General features: G+C 68.7%; 1 protein-coding gene across 1 annotated transcript; it reads left to right on the top strand.

Annotated features, from left to right (window-relative positions):
• The first annotated feature begins 583 nt into the window (after positions 1-583).
• SEMA4C (semaphorin 4C) lies at positions 584-18,654 on the top strand. Its single transcript, XM_068156554.1, is given in 17 exon segments — positions 584-619; positions 3,264-3,379; positions 6,955-6,986; positions 6,988-7,104; positions 8,739-8,801; positions 9,846-9,944; positions 11,631-11,727; positions 11,811-11,927; positions 12,936-13,087; positions 14,104-14,279; positions 15,217-15,361; positions 15,472-15,694; positions 16,928-17,043; positions 17,139-17,296; positions 17,393-17,463; positions 17,734-18,338; positions 18,340-18,654. Coding segments are annotated over 16 exon segments (2,508 nt in total). The 5' UTR covers positions 584-619; positions 3,264-3,267; the 3' UTR covers positions 18,565-18,654.
• Positions 18,655-20,252: the final 1,598 nt, after the last annotated feature.

Raw genomic sequence — 20,252 nt, 5'->3', positions numbered from 1 at the left:
AGGTTAAGATAAGCCAAACTAGCCTGGGCTGAGCCAGGCTAAGCTGGACTGAACCAAACCGGGTGAAGCTGAGCCAAACTAGGCTGGGCTAAGCCAGGCTGAGCTGTGCTGAACCGAACCAAACGGGGTTAAGCTGAGCCAAACTAGGCTGGGCTAAGCCAGGCTGAGCTGGACTGAACCAAACCAGGCCAGGCTGAACCAAACCAGGCCAGGCTGAACCAGGTTAAGCTAAGCCAAACCAGGCTGAGCCGAGCCAGGTTAAGCTGAGCCAAACTAGGCTGGGCTGAGCCAGGCTGAGCTGGACTGAACCAAACCAGGCCAGGCCGAACCAAACCAGGCCAGGCTGAACCAGGTTAAGCCAAACCAAACCAGGCTGAGCCGAGCCAGGTTGAGCCGAGGCGAGGCAAACCGGAACGACCCGGGCCGAGCCGAGCCGGCCGAAGCCGATCCCACCCGAGCCGATCCCATCCCATCCCGATCCCCCCCCCGCCCCCGAGCCCCCTCCCCGGGGCGGCCGTGACGTCACGGGCGGGGCGGGGCCGCACGGGGCCGCGCCGCGCGCTCCCGCCCGCCGCCGCCTCCCGCCGCCCCGGCCCGGCCGCCGCCGCCGCGCCCCGAGGTGAGTACCGGAGCAACCCCCCCCCGCTCCCGCCTCCCGCTCCGCTCCGCCGCCGCCTCCCGGCCCCCGCCCCGCCGGGCCCGCCCCGGGCCCGTCCCGTTCCCCCCTCCCGCCCCGCCCCGGTATTGTTGTGGCGGAGCGGCGGGGGCGGGGGAGGAGGAGGAGGCTTTTGTTCCTCCCGGTACCGGGGATCGTGTTGCCCCCCCCTCCCCGGGCTGCCGGGGGGGGCTGGACACCCCCCCGGGAACGGGGAACCCCCAACCCCCCCTCGCCGCCAAGTCGCGATCCGTCGGTGCACCGGGACCCCCCCCCCAGCCTCCCCGTGTCGCGCACGGCCGTGGGCAGCCCGCTCCGGGATGGCACCGACGTGGGGGGACCTCCGGGATGGCATCGTCTTGAGACCCCTCCCCCCACACCCCCCCAGGGTGGCACCAGCGTGGGGTCCCCCCAGGACTGGCACGGCCGTGGCACCCCAGTGCCCCCCCCCGTGGGACAGCCACAGGCTGCCAGCACCCAAACTGGGGACCCTGGGGACCCTATCCTGCGCCTGGCACCCCGCTGGTGACCTCGTGGCACCCCAGCGGTGCTTTTGTCCCCAGGGCTGTGCCCGTGGCACCCCGGCCGTGCCCATGGCACCCCAGCTGTGCCCATGGTACCCTGCCCATGGCCTGTGGCAGCCTGCTTGTGCTTTCGTCCCCACAGCTGTGCCCGTGGCACCCCAGCCGTGCCCGTGGCACCCCAACTGTGCTTGTGGCACCCCAGCCGTGCCCATGGCACCCTACCTGTGCCTGTGGCACCCCAGCTGTGCCTGTGGCACCCCAGCCATGCCCATGACACCCTAGCTGTGCCTGTGGCACTCTGCCCATGCCCACAGCACCCTCACCATGCCTATGGCACCTTACCCATGCCCATAGCTCCCAGCTGTGCCCGTGGCACCCTGACCACAACCTTTGCACCCTGCCCATGCCCATGGCACCTTGGTCATGCCCATGACATTCTGGGCATGCCTGTAGCAGCCAGCCTGTGACTGTGCCACCCTCACCATGCCTGCTGCACCTCGATTGTGCCTGTGGCACCTTGGCCGTGCCCACAGCACCCCAGTTGTGCCTATGGCACCCCAACAATGTCCTTGGCACCCTGGTTGTGCCTGTGGCACATTGGCCATGCCCCTGGCACCTCTGCCGTGCCTGTTGCACCCTGGTTCTGCCCATGGCACCCCAGTTGTGCTTGTGGCACTCTGATTGTGCCCATGGCACCTCAGCCATGCCCGTGGCACCCTGGCTGTGCCCCTGGCACCTCGGCCATGCCCGTGGCACCTCAGCCATGCCTGTTGCACTCTGTTTGTGCCCCTGGCACCCTGGCCATGCCCCTGGCACCTTGGCCATACCTGTGGCACCTCAGCTATACCTGTTGCACCCTGACCGTGTCCATGGCACCTCAGCCATGCCTGTTGCACTCTGGCTGTGCCCCTGGCACTCTGTCCATGCCCCTGGCACCCTGGCCATGCCCGTGGCACCTCAGCCATGCTTGTTGCACTCTGGCCATGCCCTTGGCACCTCAGCCATGCCTGTTGCACTCTGGCTGTGCCCATGGCACCCTGGCCATGCCCCTGGCACCTTGGCCATACCTGTGGCACCTCAGCTTATACCTGTTGCACCCTGACCGTGTCCATGGCACCTCAGCCATGCCTGTTGCACTCTGGCTGTGCCCCTGGCACCCTGGCCATGCTCCTGCCCCCCTGGCCATGCCCGTGGCATCTCAGCCATGCCTGTTGCACTCTGGCTGTGCCCCTGGCACCCTGGCCATGCCCGTGGCACCTCAGCCATGCCTGTTGCACTCTGGCTGTGCCCCTGGCACCCTGGCCATGCCCGTGGCACCTCAGCCATGCCTGTTGCGCTCTGGCTGTGCCCCTGGCACCTCGGCCATGCCTGCTGCACCCTGGCCGTGCCCATACCTCCTTCCCATGCCCGTGGCACCCCCAGCCGTACCCCAGCCCCCTTGGCACCCCCCCATTCCCACGCCCGCTGCCGGCCTCCCCCCACCCCCATCCCGGAAACCCTTCCCCCACCCCCCGCTCCCCCCCCCGCCCGGGACCCCCCCCCCCGGTTTCCTGCTTCCCGCCGGGCAGGGCTGAACAATTCCCGGCCGGCCGCATCCTGCCCGCCCCGGGCCGGTGGCAGCAGGGCAGGGAGGGGGTGGCACGGAGTGGGTGACGCAGCAGGGGACACCCCCTCGGTGACACCAGTGGGGGGGGTCCCGGGGCAGGACGCGGGTGGGGTGGGAAGCGGAAGGGCTCCGTTTCCTCCCTCCCGGGCAACCCCCCCCCCGGCCCCGGGGGGCCTCGGTCACCGCCGGAGGAAGGGACAGGGACCGGCACCGGACGGGGAGGGGGACAGACGGACACGGACAGACGGACGGCGGCTTGGGGACCCTCCTGCGCCTTGCCTGTGCCCACCCCCCCACTCCCCCTCCCCGGTGCCCTTCCCCCCCCGCCCCGCGGCGTGGGTGCTCTCGTGACGCCGGGCACTCAATGCCCGCCTTGTGCCCACGCTGCCCGCGTGACGGCCGCGGCTCTGCGCGCCCCCAGCCCCCTGCCCAGGGCTCTTCCTGTGCCCCCCACCAGCACCCCTCCGTGCCCCCCCAGAGCCATGGCCCCCCGCTGGCTGCTGGCCCTGCTCGCCGCCGTCGCCTCTGCCGCCGCCGGGGCCGCCGCCGGCTCCTCCTGGAGCGCCGTGCCGCGCAAGACCGTGCCCTACGCCGGTGAGTACCCGGTGCCACCCGCGCCCCCTGCCAGCCGCGGGGATGGGGGGGGTGGGGATGGCACCCCCACACCCTGCCAGCCGCGGGGATTGGGGGGTGGGAATGGCACCCCCCATCCCCTGCCAGCCGCGGGGATTGGGGGGTGAGGGTGGCACCCCCACACCCTGCCAGCCCTGGGGATGGGGTCTGGGGGTGAGGGTGGCACCCCCACCCCCTGCCTGATGTGGGGATGGGGTCTGGGGGGTGAGGGTGGCACCCCCACACCCTGCCAGCCCTGGGGATGGGGTCTGGGGGGGCACACAGGAGGGGCAGGGTAGTCCCTGCCGGCAGCATGGTTGGCACCTGGCTGGCTGTGCCCATGCCGAGGCAGGGCACAGCTGCTGGCACCTGCCCCAAGCTCGGTGGCACCATGGGGACCTCACCTTGGGTTGGAGGTTGTGAGGGGGCTGTGGTGAAGGGGGAGGGGGGAGGGATGGGCACCCTGTGCCCTGTGCTGTGCCCCTGGGCACATGCCCTGTGCTGGGGTCCCCTCTCCTTGTGCCCTGTGCTGTGCCCCCTCATGCCCTGCTGTCCCCCCTGTCCCCAGTCCTCTGTGTCCTCCCTGGCCCCATGCCCTGTGCTGTGCCCCCTCTCCCTGTGCCCTGTGCCCTGCCATCACCCCTGTCCCTGTGCCCTGGCCCCCTCCCTCTGCTGTGCCAGCACCTCAAGGTGCCATCCTTCTGTTGTGCCAGGACCCTGTGCCATGCCCTGTGGCATTGTCCCTTGCCCCACTCCCAGCTGCTGTGCAGTGGCAGTGCCCTGTGCCCTCTGTCCCTGCACCATGCCAATGTCCCTGTGCCATCCCATGCCAAGAAGACCTCTGTCCCTTTGCCTTGCCACCATCCCCATGCCATGTGCCCTGTCCCTGTGCCATCCCCGTGCCCAAGCCCCTGTCCCTTTGCCATGCCCTGTGCCCCCATTCCCTGCCCTCACCCCTTTGCTGTGCCACTGTCCCCATGCTGTGCCCCTTGTCCCTCTGCCACCCCCAAGCCCCTCCATCCCTTTGCCCTGGCACTGTCCCTGTGCCACCCCCAAGCCCTTCTATCCCTTTGCCCTGGCACTGTCCCTGTGCCACCCCCAAGCCCCTCATCCCTTTGCCCTGGCACTGTCCCTGTGCCACCCCCAAGCCCCTCCATCCCTTTGCCCTGGCACTGTCCCTGTGCCACCCCCAAGCCCCTTCATCCCTTTGCCCTGGCACTGTCCCTGTGCCACCCCCAAACCCCTCCATCCCTCTGCCCTGGCACTGTCCCTGTGCCACCCCCAAGCCCCTCCATTCCTCTGCCCTGGCACTGTCCCTGTGCCACCCCCAGCACCGCTGTCCCCATGCCGTGCCAGCCCCCCGTGCCCTCCATGCTGTCTCCATGCTGTGCCCATGCCGTGCCAGCCCCCCGTGCTGTCTCCATGCTGTCCCCATGCCGTGCCAGCCCCCTGTGCCCTCCATGCTGTCCCCATGCTGTCTCCATGCTGTGCCCATGCCGTGCCAGCCCCTTGTCCCCACCCCTGCCCCGGGGGGGGCCCTGTGCCCTCCCTATCAATGAGGCCTTTCTGCGGGGCTGGGGGTGGGCAGGGGGGGCCCTGGGGTCCCTCCAATGGCTGCTGTGTTCCCTGGGCACCGCCAGCGCCCCGGGGGGGACAGAGAGTCCTTTGTGTGGCACCAGGGGCCGGGGGGCTGCTGGCGGGGGGGGGGTGGGGTGGGGCTGCCCTGAAGGGTGCCAGCGGTGCCCACTGGGGGGGGGGGGGGCGTGGTGTCCACGGGGGGTGTCCTCTGCTGTCCTCTTTGTCCCCAGCCCCCTCCAGGGCTGCAGGATGTGACCAAGTGGCTCCTGGTGTCCATGGGGGTGGCTGGGGGTGACCTCCCCCTGCTGTCCCTTGTCCCCAACCCCCCCAGAGGTGCAGGATGTGACCAAGTGGCTCCTGGTGTCCATGGGGGTGGCTGGGGGTGACCTCCCCCTGCTGTCCCCTGTCCCCACCCCCCCCCAGAGCTGCAGGATGTGGCCAGGCAGGGAGCTGCTGGCTGTGATGTGTGGGAGGTGCTGCCCTGAAGGGTGCCAGCGGTGCCCACCTGGGGGTTTAGTGCCCACCTGGGCTCTTGGTGTGCACGAGGGGGGGCTGAGACTGTCCTGAACCTGCTGGTCCCTTTGTCCCCAACCCCCCCGAGCTGCAGGATGTGACCAAGTGGCTCTTGGTGTCCATGGGGGTGCCCTCCCCCTGCTGTCCCCCTGTCCCCAACCCCCCAGAGCTGCAGGTCAGGGAGCTGCCAGCAGCAGTGTGGGAGGTGCTGCCCTGCAAGATGCCAGCAGTGCCCACTCTGGGGTTGTGTTGTCCAGGGTGGTGCCCTCCCCCTGCTGTCCCCTCTCCCCAACCCCCCCCCCCCCCCCAGAGCTGCAGGATGTGCCCAAGCAGGGGGATGCCCTGAAGGGTGCCAGCAGTGCCCACCTGGGCTCTTGGTGTCCACAGGGGTGGTTGGTGGTGCCCTCCCCCTGCTGTCCTCTGTCCCCAACCTACCCCCCCGAGCTGCAGGATGTGGCCAGGCAGGGAGCTGCTGGCAGTGGTGTGTGGGAGGTGCTGCCCTGAAGGGTGCCAGCTGTGCCCACTTGGGGGTTTAATGCCCACCTGGGCTCTTGGTGTGCACTGGGAGGTGGCTGGGGGTGGTCTCCCTCTGCTGTCCCCTTTGTCCCCATTGCCCCCTGCCAGAGCTGCAGAATGTGCCCAAGCAGGGGGATGCCCTGAAGGGTGCCAGCAGTGCCCACCTGGGCTCTTGGTGTCCAGAGGGGTGGCTGGGGGTGCCAGCTGCAGGCTGGGGGGGGGGCTGCCAGCAGCAGCAGTGGGGGAGGTGCTGCCCTGCCCGCGGTGCCCGCCGTGGGGTGCGGTGCCCGCTGGGGGGTGCGGTGCCTGCTCGGGGGGTGTGGTGCCCGCTCGGGGATGCGGTGCCCGCTGGGGGGGTGCGGTGCCCGCTGGGAGGTGCGGTGCCCGCCGCGGGGTGCGGTGCCCGCTGGGGGTTGCGGTGCCCGCTGGGGGTTGCGGTGCCCGCCGCGGGGTGCGGTGCCCGCTGTGGGGTGCGGTGCCCGCGGGGGGGTGTGGTGCCCGCTGGGGCTGCTGGTGTGCCCGCTGTGGGGTGCGGTGCCCGCTCGGGGGGTGCGGTGCCCGCTCGGGGATGCAGTGCCCGCTCGGGCATGCGGTGCCCGCTGTGGGGGTGCGGTGCCCGCTGGGGGTGCGGTGCCCGCTGGGGGTGCGGTGCCCGCTCGGGGATGCGGTGCCCGCTCGGGGGGTGCGGTGCCCGCTCGGGGGGTGCGGTGCCCGCTCGGGGATGCGGTGCCCGCTGGGGGGTGCGGTGCCCGCTGGGGGTTGTGGTGCCCGCTGGGGGTGCGGTGCCCGCTCGGGGGTGCGGTGCCCGCTCGGGGATGCAGTGCCCGCTCGGGGATGCGGTGCCCGCTCGGGGGTGCAGTGCCCGCTGTGGGGTGCGGTGCCCGCCGGGGCTGCCGGTGTGCCCGGGGGGGGTCTCACCGTGCCGTGGCCTCTGTCCCCTGCCCCCGCAGAGCTGCAGGCGGTGGCCAAGCGGTTCTGGCAGGGGGGGGGTCTCGCACTACCTGACGCTGACGCTGGACGAGGCGGAGGCTCTGCTCTACGTGGGCGCCAGGGAGGCTCTCTTCGCCCTGGCCACCGGCAGCGTCGAGATGAAGGCAGCGGTGAGGCAGCCCGGGGGGGTCTGCCTTGGGGGGCAGGGGGCAGGGGCTCTGGTCTGTGGGATGGGGGGGAGGCTGTTTTGGGGTGTAGGGGAGAGGCTGTGTTTTGGGGGGCAGGGGGGAGAGGCTGGTTTGGGGAGCCAGGGGACAGGGGCTCTGGTTTGGGGTACAGGGGGGGAAGCTCTGGTTTGGGGTGCAGGGGGGAGAGGCTGTTTTGGGGTGCAGGGGGGAGAGGCTCTGGTTTGGGGAGCCATGGGGCAGGGCCTCTGGTTTGTGGGAATGGGGGGGAGGCTGTGTTTTGGGGTGCAGGGGTTGGAAGCTGTGTTTTGGGGTGCAGGGATGGGAGGCTGTGTTTTGGGGGGCAGGGGTTGGAAGCTGTGTTTTGGGGTGCAGGGATGGGAGGGTGTGTTTTGGGGGGCAGGGGTGGGAGGCTGTGTTTTGGGGGGCAGGGGTGGGAGGCTGTATTTTGGGGTGCAGGGGTTGGAGGCTGTGTTTTGGGGGCAGGGATGGGAGGCTGTGTTTTGGGGTGCAGGGATGGGAGGCTGTGTTTTGGGGTGCAGGGATGAGGGACTGTGTTTTGGGGTGCAGGGTTGAGAGGCTGTGTTTTGGGGTGCAGGGGTTGGAGGCTGTGTTTTGGGGGGCAGGGGTTGGAGGCTGTGTTTTGGGGTGCAGGGCTGGGAGGCCGTGTTTTGGGGTGCAGGGATGGGAGGCTGTGTTTTGGGGTGCAGGGGTTGGAGGCTGTGTTTTGGGGTGCAGGAATGAGGGACTGTGTTTTGGGGTGCAGGGTTGAGAGGCTGTGTTTTGGGGTGCAGGGCTGGGAGGCTGTGTTTTGGGGTGCAGGAATGAGGGACTGTGTTTTGGGGTGCAGGGGTTGGAGGCTGTGTTTTGGGGGGCGGGGTGGGAGGCTGTGTTTTGGGGTGCAGGGGTTGGAGGCTGTGTTTTGGGGGGCAGGGATGGGAGGCTGTGTTTTGGGGTGCAGGGGTGGGAGGCTGTGTTTTGGGGGGCAGGGGTTGGAGGCTGTGTTTTGGGGGGCAGGATTGAGGCTGTGTTTTGGGGTGCAGGGTTGAGAGGCTGTGTTTTGGGGTGCAGGGGTTGGAGGCTGTGTTTTGGGGTGCAGGGGTGAGAGGCTGTGTTTTGGGGTGCAGGGGTTGGAGGCTGTGTTTTTGGGGTGCAGGGGGGAGAGGCTGTGTTTTGGGGTGCAGGGATGGGAGGCTGTGTTTTGGGGTGCAGGGATGAGGGACTGTGTTTTGGGGTGCAGGGTTGAGAGGCTGTGTTTTGGGGTGCAGGGGTTGGAGGCTGTGTTTTGGGGTGCAGGAATGAGGGACTGTGTTTTGGGGTGCAGGGATGTGAGGCTGTGTTTTGGGGTGCACGGGTTGAAGGCTGTGTTTTGGGGGGCAGGATTGAGAGGCTGTGTTTTGGGGTGCAGGGGTGGGAGGCTGTGTTTTGGGGTGCAGGGATGAGAGGCTGTGTTTTGGGGGGCAGGGGTTGGAGACTGTTTTGGGGGGCAGGGATTGGAGGCTGTGTTTTGGGGGGTGCAGGGGTGGGAGGCTGTGTTTTGGGGTGCAGGGCTGTGTGGGTTCATTTTCCTCCCCCTTTTCCCACCCCCCTTTTTTCTCTGCCCCCCAACCCCTTCCCAGATCTCCTGGGCAGCTCCAGTGGAGAAGAAAGCTGAATGCATCCAGAAGGGCAAAAACAACCAGGTCTGGGCAGCAGCAGGGCTGGGGGGCTGGGGGGGGCAGGGTGTGAGGCCTGCTTGCTGAGCTGTGTGTCCCCCCCAGCTTCTGCTGTCCCCCCCAGCCTGTGCTGTCCCCCCCCCAAGTCTGTTCTGTCCCCCCCAGCCTGTGCTGTCCCCCCTGGTCTGTTCTGTCCCCCCCAGCCTGTTCTGTTCCCCCCCCCAGCCTGCTCTATCCTCCCCTGCTCTGTTCTGAACCCCTAGCCTGTTCTGTCCCCCCCCAGCCTATTCTGTCCCCCCCAGCCTGTTCTGTCCCCCCCCCCTAGCCTGTTCTGTCCCCCCCCAGCCTATTCTGTCCCCCCCCCAGCCTGTTCTGTCCCCCCCCCCAGCCTGTTCTGTCCCCCCCGAGCTTATTCTGTCCCCTCCTGTTCTGTTCTGCCCCCCCCCAGCCTGTTCTGTCCCCCCCCAGCCTGTTCTGCCCCCCCCCAGCCTGTTCTGTCCCCCCCAGCCTATTCTGTCCCCCCCAGCCTGTTCTGTCCCCCCCCAGCTTGCTCTATCCCCCCCTGCTCTTTCCTATCCCCCTCTGTTCTGCCCCCCCAGCCTGTCCTGCCCCCCCCAGACTGCTCTATCTCCCCCTGCTCTTTCCTGCCCCCCCCCAGCCTGTTCTGCCCCCACTGCTCTCTTGCTCCCCCTCTCTGTTCTGTCCCCCCCCCCGTGGGTGCTGTGCCCACCCCTGGGCGTGTGTCCCCCCCCCCGTGGGTGCTGTGCCCACCCCTAGGTGTGTGTCCCCCCCCCCGTGGGTGCTGTGCCCACCCCTGGGTGTGTGCCCCCTGCCCATGGGTGCTGTGCCCACCCCTGGGTGTGTGTGTCCCCCCCGTGGCTGCTGTGCCCACCCCAAGGTGTGTGTCTCCCCCGTGGCTGCTGTGCCCACCCCAAGGTGTGTGTCCCCTGCCTGTGGGTGCTGTGCCCACCCCTGGGTGTGTGTGTCCCCCCCGTGGCTGCTGTGCCCACCCCAAGGTGTGTGTCCCCTGCCTGTGGGTGCTGTGCCCACCCCTGTTGTGTGCCCCCCCAGACGGACTGCTTCAACTACGTGCGGTTCCTGCAGAGCTACAACAGCTCTCACCTCTACGCCTGCGGCACCTATGCCTTCCAGCCCAAGTGCACCTACATCGTGAGTGCCCCCCCCGCGCCCCCCCCCGGACCCCCCCCCGACCCCCCAGGTGCCCCCAGAGAGCCTCTGCCCCCCGGAGAGGAGGTGGGGAAGAGACCGCAGGGAGGGAGCGCTGCAGGGGGCTGCCGGGCAGGGGGTGACCCCCCCCCAGGGAGGGCAGCTAGGGTGGCATCGACTCCAGCACTGCTGGGCCCGGGGTGGGGGCAGCCAGGGGAGGCTCTGTGCCCAGGGGGAGCAGCTAAAGGAGGCTCTGTGCCCAGGGGAGCAGCTAAGGGAGGCTCTGTGCCCAGGGGAGCAGCTAAAGGAGGCTCTGTGCCCAGGGGGGGGCAGCTAAGGGAGGCTCTGTGCCCAGGGGTCAGCTAAGGGAGGCTCTGTGCCCAGGGGGAGCAGCTAAAGGAGGCTCTGTGCCCAGGGGGGGCAGCTAAGGGAGGCTCTGTGCCCAGGGGAGCAGCTAAAGGAGGCTCTGTGCCCAGGGGGGGGCAGCTAAGGGAGGCTCTGTGCCCAGGGGTCAGCTAAGGGAGGCTCTGTGCCCAGGGGGAGCAGCTAAAGGAGGCTCTGTGCCCAGGGGGGGCAGCTAGGGGAGGCTCTGTGCCCAGGGGGGGGCAGCTAAGGGAGGCTCTGTGCCCAGGGGTCAGCTAGGGGAGGCTCTGTGCCCAGGGGGGGCAGCTAAGGGAGGCTCTGTGCCCCGGGGTCAGCTAGGGGAGGCTCTGTGCCCAGGGGGGGCAGCTAAGGGAGGCTCTGTGCCCAGGGGTCAGCTAGGGGAGGCTCTGTGCCCAGGGGGGCAGCCAGAGCTGTCCCTGTGCCCATGAGTAACCCAGGGCTGTCCCTGTCCCCAGAGGGTCACCCAGGGCTGTCCCCCTTCCCAGGAGGGTCACCCAGGGCTGTCACTGTCCCCATGAGTCACTTAGGGCTGTCCCTGTCCCCATGAGTCACCCAGAGCTGTCCCTGTGCCTGTAAGGGTCACCCAGTGCTGTCCCTGTCCCCAGAGGGTCACCCAGAGCTGTCCCTGTGCCCAGGACCATCACCCAGAGCTGCCCCTGTCCCCAGAGGGTCACTCAGAGCTGTCCCTGTCCCCAGGAGGCTCACCCAGAGCTGTCCCTGTCCCCAGAGGGTCACTCAGAGCTGTCCCTGTCCCCATGAGTCACCCAGGGCTGTCCCTGTCCACAGAGGGTCACCCAGAGCTGTCCCTGTCCCCAGAAGTATCACCCAGGGCTGTCCCTGTCCCCAGAGGGTCACTCAGAGCTGTCCCTGTCCCCAGGACCATCACCCAGAGCTGTCCCTGTCCCCAGAGGGTCACCCAGAGCTGTCCCTGTCCCCAGAAGTATCACCCAGGGCTGTCCCTGTCCCCAGAGGGTCACCCAGAGCTGTCCCTGTCCCCAGAAGTATCACCCAGGGCTGTCCCTGTACCCAGGAGGGTCACCCAGGGCTGTCCCTGTGCCTGTGAGGGTGGTTCAGGGCTGTCCCCATTCCCAGGAGGGTCACCCAGGGCTGTCCCTGTCCCGGAGGGATCCTCTGGGAGCTGTGCCCAGGGCAGTCAGCTGGAGGAGCATCCCTGTGCCCGGGGCCAGGCTGGGGCTGGGTGGAGTCGAAGCAGGGAGGGTTTGGGGACCCCCTGCCTCCTGTGCCCCCTGCCCCCTGTGCCCCCTGCCCACCCCCCCTCACCCCTTCCCCCCCTGTGCCCCTCAGGAGCTCTCAGGCTTCACCCTGGACCAGGTGGCCTTTGAGGACGGCAAAGGGAAGTGTCCCTACGACCCCACCAAGGGGCACACGGCCCTCATCGTGGGTAGGTGGCACCCCGGGGGGGGGCACGGGGGGGGGGGCACCGCGGGGGGTGCCAGGCCAGCCTCTGAGCCCCTGCCCCGGCAGATGGAGAGCTCTACTCTGCCACCTTCAACAACTTCCTGGGCACGGAGCCGGTGATCCTGCGCAACCTGGGCCCGCACTACTCCATGAAGACCGAGTACCTCGCCTCCTGGCTCAACGGTGGGCACCCTCACCCCCACCCCTGACACCCTGACCCGAACCCCCTGACCCTCCAGACCCCCACCCCTGACCCCCTGACCCTCCCTCACCTCCTGGCTCAACGGTGGGCACCCTCACCCCCACCCCTCACCCCCTGCCCCTCACCCCTGCCACTCCCTCACCTCCTGGCTCAACAGTGGGCAGCCCTGACCCCCACCCCCTGACCCCTACCCCTGACACCCTGACTCCCCTCACCCTCTGACCCCCTGACCTGAATCCCCTGACCCTCCCTTGCCTTCTGGCTCAATGGTGGGCACCCCTGACCCCCACCCCTCACCCCGTCACCCCCCTGACCCTCACCCCCTGCCCGTCCCTCGCCTCCTGGCTCAACGGTGGGCACCCTGACCCCTGACCCTCTGACCCTCACCCCCCATATCCTCCCTCACCCCCTTCCCCTCCCTTCCCCCTTTCCTTTTCCTTCCTTCCTTTTTCTCCTTTCCCCCCCCTTCCTCTTCCTCCCTTCCCCCCCTTCTTCTTCCTCCTTTCCCCCCCTTCCTCTTCCTCCCTTCCCCCCTCCTTTCCCTCCCTCTCTCCCATTTCCCTCCCCTTCCTTTTTCCTCCCTCCCCAGTGTCACCCAGACCTGGCCCCTGGCAGCAGAGCTCTGCCAGAGAGCCTTTGCCCCCAGGCAGGAGGGGGAGAAGTGACCTCTGGGAGTGGGCAGGGAGGGAGGGAGCAGGGCGGGGGGGGGGGGTGCCCGGGGGGGGGGCAGCTAGGGCTGTCCCTGTGCCTGGGGGGGGGGGGCATCTAAGGCTGCCCCTGTGCCCAGGATGGTCATCCAGAGCTGTCTCTGTACCCAGGGGGGACACCTCAGGCTGCCCCTGTGCCCAGGGGGGTCACCTAAGGCTGCCCCTGTGCCCGGGGTTGGATGGCGCCGGGGGGGGGTGGGGGTGGGTGTCCTCCTTTTGCTCCTGCTGCCAGCCTAGCAGGCTGCTGACAGCGCCCCCCCCTGCCCTGTGCCCCCTCCCCAGAGCCTCACTTCGTGGGCTCAGCCTTCGTGCCCGAGAGCCTGGGCAGCAGCACCGGCGACGACGACAAAGTTTACTTCTTCTTCAGCGAGAGGGCCGTGGAGTACGACTGCTACAGCGAGCAGCTGGTGGCACGGGTGGCACGGGTCTGCAAGGTGGGCACCGGCGCCTGGCACGCCCTGACGGGGGGCCCACGGCTCCCCCAGCACCCCCCGGCCCCGGCATCCCCGCGGGGGGGAGGGGCAGGGGGCATGGGGGCAGGGAACGGGGCACAGGGAGAGTGGGGGTGGCACAGGGGTGAGGGGGCAGGGGATGGGGCATGGGGGTAGGGAACGTGGCACAGGGGAGAGTGGGGGTGGCACAGGTGGGGATGGCACAGGGGTGGGGGTCTGGCATGGGATAGTGAGATGGCAAAGGAGGGGTGGCACCAGGGTAGGGGATGTGGCATGGGGATAGGGAACGTGACAAAGGGGGAGTTTGGGTGGCACAGGTAGGGTGGCATGGGTGAGGGGATGAGGCATGTGGACGGGATGGGCATGGGATAGTGGCATGGCAAAGGGAGAGTGGCATAGAGGTGGGGGGGTGGCATGGGGACAGGGACATGGCACAGGGACAGGGACATGGCACAGGGATAGGGACATGGCAAAGGGAGACTGGGGTTGGGTGTGGCACTGCTCAGGGCTGAGGGGCACGGGGCTGGGGGGCATGGGGCCATGGGGCACAGAGCCGAAGGGCAGAGCTGTGGGGCACAGGGCCGGGGGCTCTGCTGGACGGCAGGGCAAGAGGCTGGGGGGCACTACTCAGGGCTGTGGGGCACAGGGCTGGGGGGCATTGCTGGAGAGCAGGGTAAGGGGCTGGGGGGGGCAGGAGGCCGGGGGGCACTGCTCAGGGCTGGGGGGCGCAGGGCTGTGGGGCTCTGCTGGAGGGCGGGGCGTGGGGCCGGGGGGGGGCAGGGAGCTGGGGGGCGCTGCTGGAGGGCGGGGCAGGGGGCCGGGGGGGGGTGGTGGTGGTGGTGGGGGCTCTGCTGGAGGGCGGGGCGCGGGGCCGGGGGGCGGGGGAGGGGCCCTGCTGGGGGGCGGGGCGCGGGGCCGGGGAGGGGCCCTGCTGGGGGGCGGGGCGCGGCGGGGGGGGGCGGGGCCTGGCGTGGCGCTGAGCGGGCGGTGTCCGGCAGGGGGACGTGGGCGGCGCCCGCACGCTGCAGCGCAAGTGGACGACGTTCCTGAAGGCCAGGCTGGTGTGCGCCGCCCCCGAGCTGCGCCTCCACTTCAACCGCCTGGCCGCCGTCTGCACCCTGCCCGCCCCCCGCTGGCAGGACACCGCCTTCCTGGGGGTCTTCCAGGCGCGGTGGTGAGCACCCGGCGAGGGGGCATGGCCCTGGTGGGGGGGGAAGGGGAAAGCCCTCCGTGCCAGGCTGCCAGGGGAGAGAGGTCTTGGCCTCTCCCTCTTTCCGTGGCACAAGAGCACAACCCCCACCCAGCTCCAGGCTCCTCTCAGGGAGCTCCAGAGCTGGTTCCAACCATGCATGAGGCAGGAGAGACCTTCTGGGCTCTCTCCAGCTCCCTCAGAGGAGGCTGGAGCCAGGTTCCACCTGAGGGAGCTGGAGAGAGCCAGAAGGTCTCCCTTCAGCCTCCCTCTCCCCAGCCCTCTTCTCCAGACCCTTCCCCACCTTCCTTGCCCTTCTCTGGCCCTGCTCCAGCCCTCAAAGTCCTTCTGGCAGGTGTCCCTGGGGACACCCTTGGCCACATCAACCCCACCCTGGGGACACCCTTGGCCCCCCCCCCCCACCACCCTGAGACACCTTGTGCCCCACCAACACCACCCTGGGAACACCCTGGGCACACCGTGGGCTCACCCTGAGCTCCATCAACACCACCCTGGGACACCCTGTGCCCCATCAATACCACCCTGGGGCCACCCTGAGCTCTACCACCACCACCCTAGGGTCACCCTGTGCACCACCACCCTGGGCCCCCCCTGTGCCCCATTGACACCACCCTGGGACACCCTGTGCCCCACCACCACCACCCTGGGGCCACCCTGTGCTCCATTACCACCACCCTGGGGCCACCCTGAGTTCTACCACCACCACCCTGGGGTCACCCTGTGCCCCACCACCCTGGGCCCCCCCTGTGCCCCATTGATACCACCCTGGGACACCCTGTGCCCAGCCCCCCACCGCCCAAGGCCCCGCGGGTCTGGCGCCGCAGGAGCCTGGGTGCCCTCGCCCAGCCCCTGCCCCGCCAGGGCCGGCAGCGGTGCCCTCAGCAGTGCCCTGTGCCCGCAGGGGGGACGTGGACGTCTCTGCCATCTGCCGCTACCACATCCTGGAGGTGCGGAAGGCCTTCGAGGGGCCCTACAAGGAGTACCGCGAGCAGGCCCAGAAGTGGGGGCGCTACTCCGACGAGGTGCCCAGCCCCCGCCCCGGCGCCGTGAGTCCGGGCAGGGGGGGTGGGGATGGGGTGGGGGCACAGGGATTGGGGGGGCTCGGGCAGCACGTGCCCATCACTGTGCCCTCTTCTCTGCCCCCCCCCTCCTGCAGTGCATCACCGACTGGCACCGGCGCAACGGCTTCGCCAGCTCGCTGGAGCTGCCCGACAACACCCTCAACTTCGCCAAGAAGCACCCCCTGATGGATGAGCCCATCCTGCCCCACCAGGGCCGGCCCCTGCTGCTCAAGAAGGATGCCAACTTCACCCAGCTGGTGGTAGACCGAGTGCCCGGCCTGGACGGCACCGTCTACGAGGTGCTCTTCATCGGCACAGGTACCCGCGGCCGGGGGGGGAGCTGGGGAGGGGCCGAGAAGGGCAGTGGGGTCCCGGGGTGGAGGTCCTGGGTGAGTCAGGCACAAACAGCAGGTCCTGGGGTTTCCCCCACCCCTCCTCCTCGTGGGCTGGGGTCCTTCAAACTTCATGCACTCCTTGCCAGCCTCCACCTCCACCTTGCCCTGAGGGGGGCAAAAGACAGAGAGTTGGACCTTGATCAACATCTGCATCAATGACACTGAGGAGGGGACAGACAGACAGACAGGCTGAGCTCAGCAAGTTTGCTGATGGTGCTGGGAGGCTTGGCTGAGCCCCCTGAAGGCTGTGAGGCCACTGAGAGAGGCTTGGAGAGGCTGAGAGCTGGGCAGAGAGCAACCTGCTGAGGGTCAGCCAGGAGGGGAGCAGAGTCCTGCAGCTGGGCAGGAAGAAGAAGCTGCAGCAGCACAGGCTGGGAGGGGATCTGCTGGAGAACAGCCCCAAGGAGAAGGAGCTGGCAGTGCTGCTGGGCAGCAAGGGCTGCAGGGCACAGCAATGTGCCCTGGGGGCCAAGAAGGCCAAGGGGGTGCTGGGGGCATTCAGAGGAGTGTGGCCAGCAGGGCCAGGGAGCTTCTCCTCCCCCTCTGCTCTGCCCTGCTGAGGCCACCCCTGGAACATTGCAGCCAGCTCTGGGCTCCCCAGTTGAGCAGGGACAGGGAGCTGCTGGAGAGAGTCCAAGGGAGGGCTGCAAGGCTGCTGAAGGGACTGCAGCAGTGCCTGGGGAGGAGAGGCTGAGAGCCCTGGGGGTGCTGAGTGTGGAGAGGAGAAGGCTGAGAGGGATCTGATCAATGTCTCTCAAGAGCTGAGGGCTGGGGGGCAGGAGGGAGGGGACAGGCTCTGCTCAGCTGCAGCCTGGCACAGGCCAAGGGACAAGGGATGGAAAGTGCAGCCCAGGAGGTTGCAGCTCAGCAGGAGGAGGAACTTCTGCCCTGGGAGGCTGCCAGAGGCCTGGAGCAGGCTGCCCAGAGAGGTTGTGGAGTCTCCTTGTGTGGAGCCTTTGCAGCCCTGTCTGGATGTGTTCCTGTGTGCCCTGGGCTGGGTTCTCTGCTCCTGCTCTGGCAGGGGGCTTGGGCTGGGAGATCTTTGGGGGTCCCTTCCACCCCCTGACCTCCTGGGAGCTGCAACCCTGAGTGCAGCCTTGTGAGTGGGGGTCCTGGTGTGGGGGACATCCCTGACCATCCCCCCCGTGCCCTGCAGGTGACGGCTGGGTGCACAAGGCCCTGAACCTGGGCACTGAGGTGCACCTGGTGGAGGAGCTGCAGGTCTTTGAGCCAGCACAGCCTGTGGAGAGCCTGGTCCTGGCCAGCCGCAAGGTGAGCGGTGCCAAGCTGCTGGGGGAGCCCCTCCTTGTGCCACCTCCTTGTGCCACCCCCCTGTGCCAGCTCAGCCCTTCTCCCTGCCCCTGCAGAAGCTGCTCTTCGCTGGCTCCCGTTTCCAGGTGGCACAGCTGCCCCTGGCGGACTGCGGTCGCTACCAGTCCTGCACCGACTGCGTCCTGGCACGGGACCCCTACTGCGCCTGGAGCCACAATGCCAGCCTCTGTGTGCCCACCCACGGCCTCAACGGGTACGGGGGCGCCCCTGGGCGCTGCTGGGGACTCCTGGCTGTGTCATGGTGCCCCCAGAATCACCTCCATTCCTTCCCCCCCACCCCCTCCCGCAGGTCCCAGCTGGTGCAGGATGTGCTGAGCTCCGACACCAGAGCCTGCACCCAGCCCCAGGTGGCCAAGCAAGGTGAGGAACCCTGGGGGGGCAGCTGGGAGGTTGGGGGTGGCCTGGCAGTGCCCCTCTTTGTGCCATGGAACCGTGGAATGGGTTGGGTTGGGTTGGAAGGGCCCTCAAAGCTCATCGGGTGCCACCCCCCCCTGCCGTGGGCAGGGACACCTCCCCCCAGCCCAGGCTGCTCAGGACCTCATCCAGCCTGGCCTTGAGCACTGCCAGGGAGGAGGCAGCCACAGCCTCCCCGGGCAGCCTGCGCCAGCGTGCCCCTCCCTGTCCCCACAGGACCCAGCATCACCCCCAAGAACGTGACGGTGGTGGCCGGCACCGACCTGGTGCTGACCTGCCGCTTGGGATCCAACCTGGCGCAGGCTCTGTGGACCTTCGAGGGGCAGGCGCTGGCGGCCGAGCCGGCGCTGGTGCTGCGCGACGCCCGGCTGCGCGCCCTGGTGGTGCCGGGTGCCGGCGCCCAGCACAGCGGCACCTACCGCTGCTTCTCCGAGGAGCAGGGCGCCCGCCTGGGCGCCGAGGTCTACAGGGTGGAGGTGCTGGCGGGCGCCGGGGTGCCCCTGGAGACGCGGGCGCCGCTGGAGAGCCTGGGGCTGGTGTGGGTGGTGGCCGTCTGCCTGGGCGCCCTCTGCCTGGTGCTGGCGCTGGTGGTCTTCTCCCTCTGGAGGCGGCTGCGGGAGGAGCTGGGCAAGGGCGCCAAGGCCATCGAGAGCACCCTGGTGTACCCCATCGAGCTGCCCAAGGAGCCGCCCAGCCCCCGCTTCGTGCCCAGCGCCGGCTCCGACTCGGACGAGAAGCTCTGGGACCCTGCCAGCTACTACTGCTCCGAGGGCTCGCTGAAGATCGTGCCGGGCCACGCTGCCTGCCGCAACGGCGGCCCCCCCCGGCGCCGCCTCGCCGCCCAGCGCCATCCCCGGGCAGCCTCTGCACTCTCCCACCCGCATCCACCTGGGCCCCCTGCGCGGCTCCTCCTCCAACGGCTACATCCGGCTGGCGCTGGGCACCGACGAGCGCCAGCCCTGCGCCGACCTGGCCGAGGAGCTGCGCCGCAAGCTGCAGCAGCGCCAGCCCCTGCCCGACTCCAACCCCGAGGAGTCCTCGGTCTGAGCCCCCCACCCCCCCGGCACCGCTGGCATCGCCCAACCTACCTCAGGGGCACCCCGGCGGTGCCGGCGCCCGCGGTGAGGTCGTCGTCGTCGCCGCCTTGGCACCCAGCGCTGGGCACCCCGGCTTGGGGGCAGCGTGGCGCTGGCACCCCGGCTCGGGGGCGGGGATGGCGCTCTGGGGCCGGCACTTGTCTTGGGGATGGGGTTGCCGTGCCGGCCGGTGCCAGCGTCTTGGCACCTGCCTGTTGGACAGGAATTGACACCCAGTGCCAGGAGCCCTTCTGGGGACTGTGGCACCGGCACCAGTACCCATCCTGGGGTCAGGATTGCCACCCCACCATTGGTAGCCATTCTGAGGACTGTGGCACCGGCACCAGTACCCACCTGGGGCACAGGACTGCCACTCTGGCACCGGTATCTGTCTTGGGCACTGCCACAGTGGCACCCACCGTGGGGTCAGGGTTGCCACCCCTGCTGCTGGTAGCCGTTCTGAGGACTGTGGCACCGGCACCAGTACCCATCTGGGGCACAGGACTGCCACTCTGGCACCAGTATCTGTCTTGGGCACTGCCACAGTGGCACCCACCGTGGGGTCAGGGTTGCCACCCCTGCTGCTGGTAGCCGTTCTGAGGACCGTGACGCTGGCACCAGCACCCAGCTTGGGCACAGGACTGCCACTCCAGCACCGCTATCTGTCTTGGGGACAAAGCTGTCACCCCAGTGCCAGCACCCGGCCTGGGCACTGCCCCAACAGCACTGGCACCCAGCTTGGGCACAGCACTGCCACGCCAGCAGCGGTACCCGTCTTGGGGCCATAGCTCTGGCACCACATCACACGCTCGGGGTACTGGCACCAGCCTAGGGGGCAGGACTGGCACCTCTTTGGAAGCCGTGGCACCAACACCCCCTACAGGGCTGGCACAGCCAATCCCAGTACCGACTTGGAGCTGCGGCACTGGCCTTGTGCCACACATTTTTTCTGGGGGGGGTGAGGAGTGGGGGCACCACCAGGGACCTATCTTGGGCACAGGTCTGCCACCCCCCCACACCCCCCCAAGCTTTGGGGCCCAGCCTGCCACCCTGGTACCCGCCTTGGGCCCAGGGCACCGCTCTGCTCACCACATCCATCTTCGGTACCACACCCTGGGCCCCCCCCCCACACCTTGGGGCCAAGCCACCAGCTTTGGGCGGGGGGGGGGGAGGACACCACCGAGACCATTCCCCTCCCTTCTTCCCCCCCCCCTCCCCTTCCCCTTCCTCCCTCTCTGCTTTACCCCAAGGGGCAGCCCCCAGGGCTGAGGTTTTTGGGGGCCGATTTTGGACCTTTTTGGGTGACAAAACTTTTTCTAATGCCCTCCTCACCCCCCCCCCCGACCCCCCCCAGGGCTTTGTACCCCCCCAGCCCTGGCTGTAGAGACCCTTCCCCTGCCTGCACTTCCCCCTCCCCCCCCCCTCCCCCTTTGCACGCAGCCCTCCGAGGTCCCTTTTGTATAACCCCTCCCCCCCCCCCAGTGTAATTTATTTGTTACCGAAATATATTTATTTGCTGTAAATATTTTGAGTATTTTTATATTAAGAATAAAAAAAAAGATTCAGTTCCAAAAGTTCCCAACTCCAAAACCCTTAATAAATGGTCTGGGAGCTGGAAAGGGGGGGGTGGGGGAAGGGGGGGGTGGGGGGAGGACCCCT

This window comes from Melanerpes formicivorus, unplaced genomic scaffold (genome assembly GCF_026170545.1).
Source record: "Melanerpes formicivorus ecotype bairdi unplaced genomic scaffold, bMelFor1.0.p_v2 SCAF_34, whole genome shotgun sequence".
Classification (NCBI taxonomy): Eukaryota; Metazoa; Chordata; class Aves; order Piciformes; family Picidae; genus Melanerpes; species Melanerpes formicivorus.
This window is presented reverse-complemented; position numbering and strand designations above follow the sequence as displayed.